The following is a 13,575-nucleotide window of genomic DNA, read 5'->3' on the forward strand; positions in this document are numbered from 1 at the left end:
TAATTTTTATGTTCAGAACAGTTCTAGGAGGTAACCTAGGATGGGCTGAAAGCAACCTCCCCAAAGGCCCACCAGTAAATATATGGGAAACTTTAACCCTTGCCATGCATCCACTCCACTGCAGCACTCAACATATCTTGAAAGAGAGAGACAGAGAAGAGCCTGCATCTCCCCAGCTTTTGCCCCACATTTCCCTGGGGAAAAACCGCCTTGTGCTTGGTCTATTTTTAGAGCTAGTCACGCAATGCAAAAGCCCAGAAATAAACAGAAGTGGGGCGGGAGAAGGAGGGAGAAGAGAGGGGTGGAGACAGAGGAAGAAGAGCTTGTCAGATGATGCTTATTGGACCGATGGCACACTGTGGTCTCCGTGATTCGTGACGACACATAACGCGTTGCCCTTATTTACTCATGGCCTGTCTTAAGTGGTTTTTCCTGGAGGAGATGCTTGAGATGATCGCGCCTGAATGACTTTAGCAATCTGTCTCTTCTTGGCGAATGCTTCTCTCCCAGTCTTTCTCTCTCTGCCCCTCCTTTCTTGTTCCCCACAACTTCAACCAAAGGGGGCACACCTGAGTTTGCACGAAGCAGAAAATGGGAAGGGAAAGAGGAGCAGGTAGCTGGCATCTTTCCACACTAGACACGGTCCATCCCTTCTTCTCCCATACACCCACCCCACCCTATGCTCTTCCCTTCCATGTTTAGGCCCACAATACTCTGACGTTAATGAGGCATGTGCCCCCATTGCTGGAGCAGAGGTGGCACTGATGGAAGGTGTTGTACATCAGATGGCAGGTGTCACTTGCAATCAGGTTCTGCTTTGTTGGCACGGGAGACCTGGCAGAGCAGAAGGACGCCAGGAGGACGCTGCAATGCAGGCAGAGGATCACAGAGGCAACCACCTGATCTCATGCTTTCCTTTCCTGCTTCTTAGAGGTGGGGCACCCTCTCCTTCTTTGTTTAGTTCAGCGGTGATTGGCAGCTCCTTTATCAAATGGGGTGGGGAATCTCCTCTGGGTGTTGTTGTGTGCCTTCAACTTGTTTCCAACTTATGGCAACTCTAAGGCAAACCTGTCATGATGTTTTCTTGGCAAGATTTGTTCAGAGGAAGTTTGCTATTGCCTTCCCCTGAGGCTGAGAGAATGTGACTTGCCCAAGCTCTAGCTCATGGCTGAGCTAGAAATCAAACCCAAGACTCCACAGTCGTAGTCTGACACTCAAACCTAACTGTTAACCCATAGCCTCAGAATAGTTCAGCACCTTGGATAGCTCCTTCAGTGCAGGAGTGGATTTATCAGACATGGGAGCCATCAGCCACCTGAGATTTGATTTCATTTCTTTGAATTCCCCAGACATTTTCTTCCTGTTTTTAATTTGCACCCAGGTTGCGATGTTGTTTATTTATTTACAAGTGTGTACCAATGTGCATTAAATACCTCTGCTGCACTTGAAGCCCTTCTCATGCATATCAGGCATTCCTGTTGTGCTCTGGCACATCCTAGGCAGTGTCCAGCTGTGCATCAGGAAGCACTTTGATACAAGGTCATTGTGCATCACATCACGGCACACCACCATTGTGCAATGGATGCCTATATGTTGTAATGTCACAGCAGCCCCTAGATGAATATGGACACTGAAAACCTTCACAATTAAACTTTATGCACAAGTAAGGCCATTTACAAAGACTTAAGTGCCAAGGAGAATGCCAGATCATATTTTTTTGGGAAAAATATTTAGAGTCCCCTCATAATTTGAGAATCTAAACTGTGGCTTACTAGATTTATCTGTAAATCCAGTAGTGGGTGGGATGTGTCTTTTGTATGTAGAATAAAGAGACACATAACACATATGTATACAGTGCTACCTCGGGTTACGAATTTAATTCGTTCCGCGGCGCCGTTCGTAACCCGATACATTTCGCAACCCGAAAAGCCGCTGGAAAGCCGCTAGCCGCTAGCCGCGGTTTGAATTTCGCGCCGAAAAGATTTTCGTAACCCGAAAAATCTTTCGTAACCCGGAACAGTTTTTTAAAATCTAACTTTTTCGTACCCCGGAAATTTCGTAACACGGTGAATTCGTATCCCGGGGTACCACTGTACGTGTATCAATGGATGAGTTTGGAGAACCTCACCCTATCCTCTCATTGTTTCACACACACATTGGTGTTGTGGAAGCAGGACTTGCAAGGCTAAAGCTCCTGTCATTTTTGATGAGCAGGAGCGGTGATTTTATCTTCCACCAAAATGCCCCATTCTTGTCCCAAAATGCTTTTGTACACCTTCAGGAGGGTTCTCCCCTCATGTTTTTACAGATTCCTGAGCAATATTCAGGAAATATCCTTTTTAATAGCATGTTTTAAGCCGCCCTGAGTCCCAGTCTTGGGAGAAGGGCGGGATATAAATAAATAAATATATTAATAAATTAATAATAATAGCAGTCAGAAGTCACTTGATTTTCTTCCAGAGTTTCAACCACTGGGAAGCCAGGAGAGGGGCATGTAGCCTGTAGGCCACATTTTGTCCACCCCTGCTATATGGATTATCATGATGAGGGCCTCTGGTTCATAAGTTAACACTACACCTCACAGAGAGAGATCCCATTGGGGTAAAAGAATCAGAAGAACTGAGTTCCTTCCCATCAGAGCATGGGCAGCCAGAACTATGGCTGCCATTTGGACTCAGTGGCCTTAATTTTTTGGTCCTTTGCAAAACGATGTTTCAATGCAAAAGAAAACAGTTGGCCTTCCCGTTTAATATTTAACGTTCCCCTTCTGTCGCCACTGCTCCTGAATGCCAGATGCCAGGCTGTTTCAGCCACAGCCCGTGGATATGCCTCACATCCCTTAGGCCGTTCTGACAGCACTGCTGCAAGCGCCTGAGGGCAGGGGGAGAGGTGGCAGGTGCGCATGTGCAGGCTGTGGTTGTTGCAGCTTTGATGCTGTTGACATGATATGTGCCTTTGCTCTTAAGGACAGGTTTTCTAGAAAACTCAACCTTACTGAGGACACAGTCCTATCATCATCATCATCATCATCATCATCATCATTGCCACCACCATAATCATGGATGGCCATCTGTTATTACGTTCCTTCTGATAGTTTCCGACTAATGGCAACCCTAAGGTGTCCTTATTGTGGGGTTTTCTTGGCAGGATTTGTTCAGAAGGGGTTTGTTTTTGCCTTCCTCTGAGGCTGAGAGAGTATGATTTGCCCAAGCTCACTCCATGGTTTTCCATGTTCAAGCGTGGATTTGGACCCTGGTCGCTAGAGTTGTAGATCAATGCTCAAACCATTACACCACTCTGGCGCCCAGTTTAGGAAAGTATATTTTGATTTCTCAACCATAGAGCTCCATAGCTTCACCAAGCCCACAGGATTCCATAGGCTCTTGCCAGGATAGCTCAGTTGGAATCATTGTGCTGTTGTTGTGCAGAGTGAAAGAGTCCTAGTCAATGTGTGTGGTTCCCTGCAAATGCTTCAGTCCTGCAGTCAACCATTTTACAGTCCTGAAGACTGAAGAGGAAGGAAGGGCTGGCGCCAGGATGAACTAGCGGGGGGCCCTTGAGGTGCCAAAGTTTCCAGGCTGGCCACTGAAAGAGGAACCCTTGTGGGGTGGTTCCTTCTCCAGGGAGCATCATTGGCAAATGTGTGATTCAGTGAGAACATTTTGTGCAACATGGTGTGGGTGGAAAGGTGAGATGGAGTAGACAGGATGGCAGAAAAGGATGGTTGGACACTCAGAGGTCCCAACAAGAAGGTGGGTGTCCAAAGAACCCCAGGTTTGATTGCACCCCTATTTTACATACAGTGAAAGCTAGTTCACATGTTCCTGTCTTGGTCTTCATGTCTTCTCATTCCAAGAAAAGGAGCCCACAGAAAGAGAAATAGTCATAGGCAAGATCTCACATGCTGGCTGGGGGATTGTGGAAGTTGTAATAATCAACTATTCCTAGTATTCATTCTTGACTTAGTAATGTTACCTGTTGGATTAATCTAATGGCTTGAATCAGGGTTGCCAGCATAAAAGCAGGAGAGGAAATGACTTGAAGGCACACAAGAACAAAGTGGTGGTTGAAGAGATAAATTAGGATTATGAAGGGTAGTTATGCATCTTCCATTCTCTGATTTTAAATGTGGAGTACTTTTGTAACATTATCTCCCCCTAACCTGAATCCTATTGGTAGTTTCAAATAGAGTAGGCCCATTAAATCAATGGGATTCACACAAATGTTGATGTGCATTCAACAAGTGATAGAGTGCGTCTACTCTAGTTGGAATTACCAACACGATATTGGCCTCTTGCCTTCTTCTTTGTGGAATCCTTAGGATGGGGTCACCATAAACTGGAGAGCAGGGAGTAAGGGGGAAAAGAATAATATTCTGGAAGAATCATTTTTGTTGTGGTAAGGAATATACGTTCTTTGCATTAGGGATAAAGGATGTTTGAATTTGTTTTTTGTGGGCTGTGTGTTTGTGCAATAAACCCCCTTTTTTCTGTACAAAGCACAGTGAGTCCTTCCTGCTCAGAAAATCCTGTTTTCTGTCCAAAACAGCCCTGTGTGAATTTTGCACACAGAGGTCCCGAATTGCAAGTGTGGTCTTTGAAGACAGTGGAAAGAAAATGACTTGTTCCTTCTTTCGAGAAGAAGCTTAGTGAAGAATTATATCAGTACTTTGCATGGCTTGCTTCTCCCTCCCGTGTCTTCTGCATTTTCCACCCTACACCTCCCCCTCTATGTTGTCTATGGGCACATGGGAAGTTTGCAACAAGAGCATTGGGTTTCCCCTCCCCGTGAAAAACACCCACATTTCCGTTACTAAAATAAAGAGAGGAAACCAGGCAGGCAGCTGACTTGAAGGGGGAAATTTGGTGCCAGGAGGCGCCAGTCCTCCAACAGAAACAGGAGTGGGAGGAATGGTGGCAGAGAGAACGGAGCTCAAAAAATCTTTTAAGAGGGGATTTTAAAAACCCGATTCTGCTGATGTGGTTGCCGATGAAGAAGCAAAGCAACATGCATGCCTTTTTCTGGACTAGCATCGGGGAATTCCCTGGACAGGAAAGGAGGCTTCAGCGAGTCTCTGCAGCCTGCGGAATTAAAAACATATGGTTGCATGTCAGCAATCCCACCATGGATCAACTTGGAAATATGAACACAAAAGAAGACGCCACCCCCTCATCAAATATGTAGCCTCTAATCCTTCCCCGCATCTGATTGTATAAAGTACAAACTCCATCCACACACCCCTTAAAAATGGTCCCTTCTGGCTGGGCAAGTCACTTCTTTTATTATTGCAATTCCTGTGCATCTGGGTACTCATGGTCAGCTGAACAGCATTCAGTTGCACTGAAGTTGCATTTCATATTCCTTGTTTATTGTATGGTGACTTTTTTCCCCCTCTTGACCACACAGCTCAATTCTCCCATGAATCCAGTGAGCAGCACGGAAGACATTAAACCTCCCTTGGGGATCAATGGCGTTCTTAAAGTGCCAGTACATCCTTCATCAGCCATGGCCTCCTTCACCAAGCACATATGTGCCATCTGTGGTGACAGATCTTCAGGTAACACCAGTCATGCTGGGTTCCTTTTGACATGGGAAGGTATCAAAGGATGATCAGTAGGAGCAGAAGCATCAACCGAAGTACCCACTTTTTGACCGGTACTGTAGGATATGCTGGGAGTTGAGAAATGTTGTTTTAGGTCTAAGGAGAAATATCTCTTCTAACCTACCTACTTCGGCCAATACAGCTATTTAATTTTATAATGGAAAATCCTAACCCAGTCCTTGTGTTTCCCCCCTGAAATCCATATCAGTTTTTGGGCTGACCATTCTTTTATTGGTTTTGCATGGCATTTACTTACATCCTTGAGGAAGAGATGGTATTGTCTTTCCTACCCAACCGAGGAGAAATGAAAATCCCAAGACCTTGAGTTTTATCACACTAGTGGGCAAACAGGATTTAAATGAGAGTTAAACTAGAGAAAACCAGGAAATGCCTGAAGTTTATCACATGACATTTCCTGATTTTCTCTAGTTTAACTCTCATTTAAACACATTTGCCCACTAGTGGGATGTTTTTATCATGTTGTTGTTGAGTGTCTCTTTGTATTATTTTTTAGTTGTACACCGCTGTGATCGAATTTGGAATTTGGAATAGCGGTATATAAATAAATTTTATTATTATTATTATTATTATTATTATTATTATTATTATTATTATTAGTGTGATAAAGCTCATTGTTATGGCCACCGAAAGAGACACTACAGTTAATCCCAGTGCATAATGGTCCAACTTTCTAATGTGGTAGGATTGGCTTTTGACAGTTTGCCATACCTACTGGTATCCTTTCTCTCTGTCCCCAGGTAAACATTATGGAGTGTACAGTTGTGAGGGTTGCAAGGGCTTCTTCAAGAGGACAGTGCGAAAGGACCTAACCTATACCTGCCGCGACAATAAGGACTGCTTAATTGACAAGCGCCAGCGGAACCGATGTCAGTATTGCCGGTACCAGAAGTGTCTTGCAATGGGCATGAAGAGGGAAGGTAAGGCATGACGGTGATAGGAGATGTTGTTAGGATGGATCTGCACACTGCGTGATGTGAGGTGGTCGAAGTCTGGACTGAACCCTTACAGTCTGGAGCCTCAGTCCTGTTGTTAGTCTGAACTAGAGTAGGACCATTGAATCAGTGGGATTTATCTTTGTGTTAACTCACCATTCAATGATTGAGTGGATCTACTCCATTAGAGACTAACCAACTGGAGGAATAGGTAATTTGGTATGTGGGCTTCACATTTTTGAATGCTATTTGATATAGAAATGTTCCCTTAGATCAGCGATGTCCAAACTCTGGCCCTCCAGGTGTTTTGGACTTCAGCTCCCAGCATCCCAGACCATTGGCCAAGGTGGCTGAGGCTTCTGGGACCTGAAGTCAAAACACCTGGAGGACCAGAGTTTGGTTGTCGCTGCCTTAGATAGTCTATATGGGAGGAAATTAAAGCAGCCCCACACTCTGGTGAGTTTGTTCAATAGAGGAAACCAAGTTTTAATGTACAAATAGATTTGAACCCTGTTGGTGTTTTATGCCCATATCAGCTCTCTTAAGGAAGTGGCTGGACATTTTTGTCTGATCTGGACTACTATCTTCAGTTCAGGCTTGTGGAAGGAGAACTGGGTTGTGCACATTTGGTTGTGCATTCAGCTGTGCATGGCTGCGTGACTCTACAAGCAGAGATTCATGCTACACACCACCATTGTAGGATCTCAGCCGTAATATTTAAAAGCATTTAAAAGGATGACATCTTGGCTCGTTCGGATTTATGCACTGAACACTCAGCTGAACAGGAGGGATGTAATGCTCTTCTAATGTTCGTCTTGGAGGAAGCAACAAGTAGGTCTAGCAATTGTCTCCCCGCAGTGAGAATGTCCTCCAAAGCAGTGTAGTTTTTGAAAACTATTTGCAAGTTGGGATTTTTTAACATGCTACAGAATCCTGGAGTTTGGGCATTGGAGCAATCTAGCTGAGAATGCTAAATATACCTCCTTAAACCGTACATTCCCAGATTCCATAGGAAGCAGCCATGACAATTGAAGTTGAATTGTAGCGTCGTAATTGTCTAGTGTGACAGAGCCCAGTATGTAAGATCATATACACTGAAGGTAAGAACAGCATACCTGTTCAGAGATGAATATTTTTTATTTCGAACCCATCTTTTTCCTAGACTGGGACTCCAAATGGCTTAGAACGGTTGGAAAAAATTGTTAAAAATCCACAGAATCTAAGTGCCATAATAGTCTAGAATGAAGGAGCTCTAGTAAGACCACTGAAAGAAGAAATAGCATACCCATTCAGAGATGCATAATATTACACTTATTCCAACTGCACTTTTTTTCCTAGATTGCGTCTTGAAGCTGCTTAGGACATTAAAAAAGAATGTTTTAAAATCCGCAAGATACAAAAATTAAAACACAATTAAATAATAATAAAAAATTAAAACCAAGTTATTACACACATCATTAAAACACACACATACACATCAACACAACAATTAGCAGCACCCAGGCATTGTGTAAGATGGACCTGATATCATCACTCATCAAGTGCCTGTCAGAATAGGAAAGTCTTTGCTTGTCTTCAAAAAGAAAGTAGGAAGGGTGCTAGTCTAGCTTTTCTGGGAAGGGAGTTTCAGAGCCTGGGGGCAACCATGGAGAAGGCCTGCTCTCACGTTCCTGCCAGTGATACCTGTGAGGGTACCTTTGGCATGAGATCTCCCATATCCAGACCCCATACTGTTTAGTACCCCCTATCTACATCATGGCTTAGCTAAACAGAGCCCCTACCATGGGTTTTCATCCGTCCTACAGTCCTTGTGCTTTGAGTTGGCTCAAGCTGCAAGAGACCACCCTGTCTGAGCTTCCTTCTCTTTTGTAGCCCAGAGAATTCCTCCTCTTAGACGGTGAGGGAGCCCCAGCAAAGAGCGCTAAGCAAATCTGACATGCTTGATTTACGTGGGGTTATTCAAGGACTTGCACGTGCAGAGCCTGGAAATGTCAAACTCGGCTCTTCTCTTGGGAAGAGTGGAGGAGGCTCCAAAGGAGGATGATTTGGAAGGAAGCGGGGAGGGGCCAACTCCAACTAGGAGGGAATGATCTCAGTGGATCTTGGAGTCAAATAAGGGAAGTCTGAGCAGCAACGGAGGCCTGCCTGGATCTCATGAAAGGCCTCTGTAGGCCAGACTCTCGTGCTTCACATCCCTACGATCTGTAGGAGATGGACTGGGAGTGGAGAGACATCTGGAATGCAGAGTAGAGGAATGGGATTGTGTGTGATGGGGGGAGGAGAATGTAGTGTGTGTGTAACTGAAAAAAGTAAACAGGGATTTAAGAGAAGGGGAGGGAAGAGATGAGGTAGATATCCTCCATCAGGATCTATGCTTTGTAACTTTACAAATCCATAGGTATGTTGTAGTAATGCAGAATTGCAATGAGACCCCTTTCGTGAATTGGAAAAGTGTGCATCAGAAATGCCCAATGCACATGATAAGCACTCTTGCCAGTGCTCTGATGTGCATTGGGCACTTCTGATGCAAAATCCAGTTATGATCTGGCACTTCCTAGTCAGAGGCCTGATGGGCACATCAGGATCTGATGGACATTGATATCCATTGGGCATCAGGCCATGCTGTATCAATCACTCCGCCATTATGTAATGGAGGCCCCTACATTGTATTGTCATGGCAAACCCAAGGTGAATATGGATGCTGTGAGACTACTGAATTCAGTTTTGCATATACATAAGGGCATTTATGAAGATGTTAGTCCAAAGCAGAATGCCAGCTGTAGTAAGGGCATAGACGTGGAGAGTTTTGAGGCCTGGAATCTTAATACTGAGTTAGTGGGCTGGAAGAGGATAAGAGGGAGAAAACACCGAAGAGCTTTAAAATGGTGCACTAGCATCCTTGGTACACGTCTGAATATCCCTTATCGAAAATGCTTGGGACCAGTGTTTTCAGTTATGAAATGCTTGCATTAACATAATGAAATGCCTTGGAGAAAGCAAAGAGAATGGTGATATTTTCTCCTAAGATTCTTCCTATGGGTAAGGCCAAGAGGATGAAGGGAGGCATGGTGGGGAAGCCGAGGCTGTCGCTTCCTGTACCGATTCTTGAAACCGGCGCAAACACAATGGGAACCACTCTGTTTGCTGAACCAGTTTCGGGAATTGGTTCAGGAATCGAATCAAGAGGTAAGGGGAATTGGGCCGTGGTGTCTTCCAACTCTATGATTCTATGTGCTTTTTAGGATTCTCAGCAAGGAAGGAGTGGGCACATTGGTTCTTCTGCATTATTGAGGCTGGTAACTTGCTAACAATAATATAGTCTGAGATATTTAGGCTGAACTCTACCTTCGTGCTATCTTTGCGGCAATTCTGTCCTTGGAGCCTGGCCTTTGTACGCCTCGTGCGGCTAGACTGGCATCAGCTGTTCTCATGGAGTGGTACTTCAAACCTCTTAATGCAGTGTCTGGTTGGATATCTACCCTTGTTTGTTTCCTTCCTTCCTTCCTTCATTAAGGCAGGACTTAATGCACTCTATGAGTGTTCCAGGAAGACGAATAAGTGGGGAAAACATCAACCATCTGTTGATGTAAATAGCAATTTTTTTCCCTTTTAGCCTGGCAAACGAGCACTTGTTCATATTAGCAGAGGCTTTGGGGAAATTACAACCTCCCACAGCCAACAAAGCAGAAGTGGCAAGTCTTGGGGACATTTTTCTGCCATCCTTTCCTCTCCCACAAAGAAACCCCAGAAGTGGTAATAAATCCATTTCTGGGTTTCAAACATTGGTATTTTATGAAACAGTTTAGGCTTGTGAAGTCGAAGGCTATTATGGCCGGCATCCATAGTTTTTTGTGGGTTTTTTGGGCTATGTGGTCATGTTCTAGAAGAGTTCATTCCTGATGTTTCGCCAACATCTGTGGCTGGCATCATCAGAGAAGATGCTTTGGAAACTATTTAATCATGGAATATGGGTTCGTTTATTGAAGAAGTGGGCAAAGTGTGGTCCCAGGGGCCATATTTGGCCCTCTGTTCTTATGACCTTCAGGGCATTAGATGTCACTTTGCTTGGCTCTGTTATAGCTGTTGTGTCCAGTCTGGCCAATGTGCTGAACAGATGGGAATAATCCTATAGTAGGTCCTTGGTACGCTGGGGTTTGGTTCCAGGACCCTTTGTGGATACCAAAAACTATGGTGGAATAAAATGTTATAGTAGGTCCTTGCTATCTGTTGGGGTTTGGTTCCAGAACCCCCTGTAGACACCAAACTCTATGGGTACTCAAGTCACATTAAATACAGTGGTGTAGTGAAATGTCATCCCTTATATAAAATAGCAAATGCAAGTTTTTTGGGGGAAATTTAGATCTTATGGGAATATTTTCAAGCTGTGGATGGTTGAATCTGTGGATATGGAGGGCCAACTGTACTTTGCTCCAAGCAAAGAGGATATGATGGTGACCCTTCGGCTGTATCTGGACACCATGGTAATACCTGTACCAGGTTTTGAGTACAAAGTATAGCAATATTTATCTAATGTTGTCCGCAGTAAACAGGAGGATAAAGTTAGTGGGGAAATAATACAGGCTTCTAAGTGGTTACTCACTAAGACTTGACTCCAGGCGAGCCGGGTAGCAAATGTTTGGGCCAGTTTCCAAATCCCAATGTCTCCGAGAGTAAATCTTTCTTTTCTTCTTCTTTTTTCTTTTTTCTTTTGGCAGTTTGTTCCTTTCATGCAAGTGCCGTGTATGTTGATGGCACCATCAAAATTAATAATAATAATAATAATAATAATAATAATAATAATAATAATAATAATTTTACTATTACTGCTACTACTACAGCAGCCTCAGCAGCTACATTTTACTACAATAATGTTTCATTTCCAAATTTTTACTCTATTACAGGGATGGAGCACCATCCATCCCGGCCCACAAGACTCCCTGGAAGGCAGGAAGAACAAGGTATTCCCATTTCAATATTACTAGACCAGCTGTTAAGCAGCAAAAGATGTTTATATATCCAAAAAGTGTACTGACAGTCCAAAGTTAACTTGGGGTGGAGAGCAGCCTAGCCTTCCTAGGCTGCACCCCAGAATGTGATGGGTCTTTCTTTCCAATCCTGCAAAGCTAAATCAAAAGATTAGTTTTCCTAAAGTGCCTATTTTCCCCTTCTAGTTGGTCCCGGTCCAGTTTTTGGAAACCTGGTCCACATGCAATACGTTCTTCTTAAGAAGATATTGCCCAGTAAACTCTTATCAGCTACTTACTCATCTGTAATTTGTTCTGGATTCATGGTCACTGCTAATATGCTACTTTTTCACAGCCACTATTTCACATGTGAAAGAGCTAGCATGGTGTAGACTATGATTCTGGAGAACAGGGTTCGAATAACTGCTCAGGCATGATGACATTGGGCATGTCTCACTCTCTCAGCCTCCAAGGTAGGCAAAGGCATAGCTCCTTTAACAAATCATGCCAAGAAAACACAGTGATAGGCTTATCTTAGGGCTGCCATAAGTCAGATATGACTTAAAGGGACACGTCAACAACAGCAACATATTCATGATTGTGATGGTAACACTACCATCATAACTTCCCTGCAAACCTACTTTATGGGCCATTAACTATATGGGGAGAAGGGGGTCCATTCTGCCAGTAATTGGAGCATGGGTGCATGAGAGATTACATAGTTAAGTATATTTCACATAGGGTGCATCTGTATTGTATGCAGTGTGACACCACTTTACGGGCAATAGCTCCATCCTATGGGATCCCAGGATTTTACAAGCCTTCTCTGTCAAGGAGTACTGGTGGCTCACCAAACGACAAATCCCAGGGTTCTGTAGAATGGAGCCATGGCAGTTAAAGTGCTTTCAAACTGTATTATTTCCACTGTGCAGACACACCCTGAGTGGCTGATACAGAATACTGGCCATTCTCGGTAAGCTCCCCAATTGGATTAAGGAACCTCAGGCCAGCCAAACTTGGAAAATATTATTATTATTATTATTATTATTATTATTATTATTATTATTATTATTATTATTTGCATACCAGCACTCAGTCTTGGAAACCTGAAGCATCACTCTGATTTCAGTCTTCTGAAGAATTTGGAGTGTGGGGGTTTAGTAGTGAAGGACTCAAAGTGTGAAGACATTAGAGGCCTCTTTAAAAAGAAGACATGTCTTCTATCTAGAGGAGTGTATATTTCCTTTCTTCCCCTTTCTTGTTTATCTTCCACCTTTGCTGAAATTTTAAACCTCCCTCCAAAAATAAAAGCGACAGAGCAGTGCATATACAGTGTCATTTATGCACCACTTGTACTGCCTGTCACCTATGGTGAACATTAGACTCCAGACATGTATCTCACCACATGGTGTCACGTCCCTGTCTTATTTTTAATCTATAAATCAATATAACTTTCTATAATGGACATTGGATGGGTCTTGGGATCTTTGGTGCTATTTCCATGAAGGATTGACTCCATGGATAACGAATCCATGGATACGGAGGGGTGACTGTCAGTAAATTGGCAGACTATTCAGGCTGGCAGTTGTAGCTGTCTAGATTCAAAAGCATTTGCACAGTATTGTTTTATGTGAATGCACAATGTACATTATTCTAGGCTAGGCATCTCTTTACTTTCGTACCTGAGCCACATGTGACCTCCAAGGCAGCTGTTTTGGTGGGTTCCCCAGGACCCTAGCACCTCTAAAAATATCAATTTTTTTGGGGGGGGAGGAATTCAAAAGTTTTCAAAGTTTATTTGCCATTTTTGCAGTTTTGCCATGTTTCTCACAACGGGAGGCAGAGGTGTAGTTCTCCAACATCCATGGAAGACCAGTGTGTTTCCTCTCCGTTCCTTTTCATTTGCCCACCCCTACTCTGACGTTGGTCTGACTAATGCAAACTGCTGGAATAGACGAGGCGTTCAAAGGATCGGATCAATTTTGTTTGCAGCAGGTATTCAGCTAGCTGAATTTCCTCTCATCTGGCCAGGCCAGGTCTGCAAAACATAAATAAA

The 13,575-nt window shown here is 43.7% G+C and overlaps 1 protein-coding gene across 2 annotated transcripts in view; it reads left to right on the forward strand.

Annotated features, from left to right (window-relative positions):
- LOC149308106 (retinoic acid receptor RXR-alpha) overlaps nucleotides 1-13,575 on the forward strand; it is a 138,514-nt gene that overhangs the window by 102,411 nt on the left and 22,528 nt on the right. The window contains exons 3-5 of one of the 2 annotated variants that reach the window (XM_089535093.1): nucleotides 5,407-5,557; nucleotides 6,361-6,540; nucleotides 11,457-11,513. In XM_089535093.1, the coding sequence (XP_089391219.1) occupies nucleotides 5,407-5,557; nucleotides 6,361-6,540; nucleotides 11,457-11,513 (388 nt within the window). The remainder of the gene's footprint in view (nucleotides 1-5,406; nucleotides 5,558-6,360; nucleotides 6,541-11,456; nucleotides 11,514-13,575) is intronic. The other variant, XM_089535094.1, reaches the window with a different exon arrangement.

The sequence above is a fragment of the Sceloporus occidentalis genome, unplaced genomic scaffold (genome assembly GCF_023333645.1).
Source record: "Sceloporus occidentalis isolate IW3139 unplaced genomic scaffold, rSceOcc1.0.p SCAF_8, whole genome shotgun sequence".
Taxonomy (NCBI): Eukaryota; Metazoa; Chordata; class Lepidosauria; order Squamata; family Phrynosomatidae; genus Sceloporus; species Sceloporus occidentalis.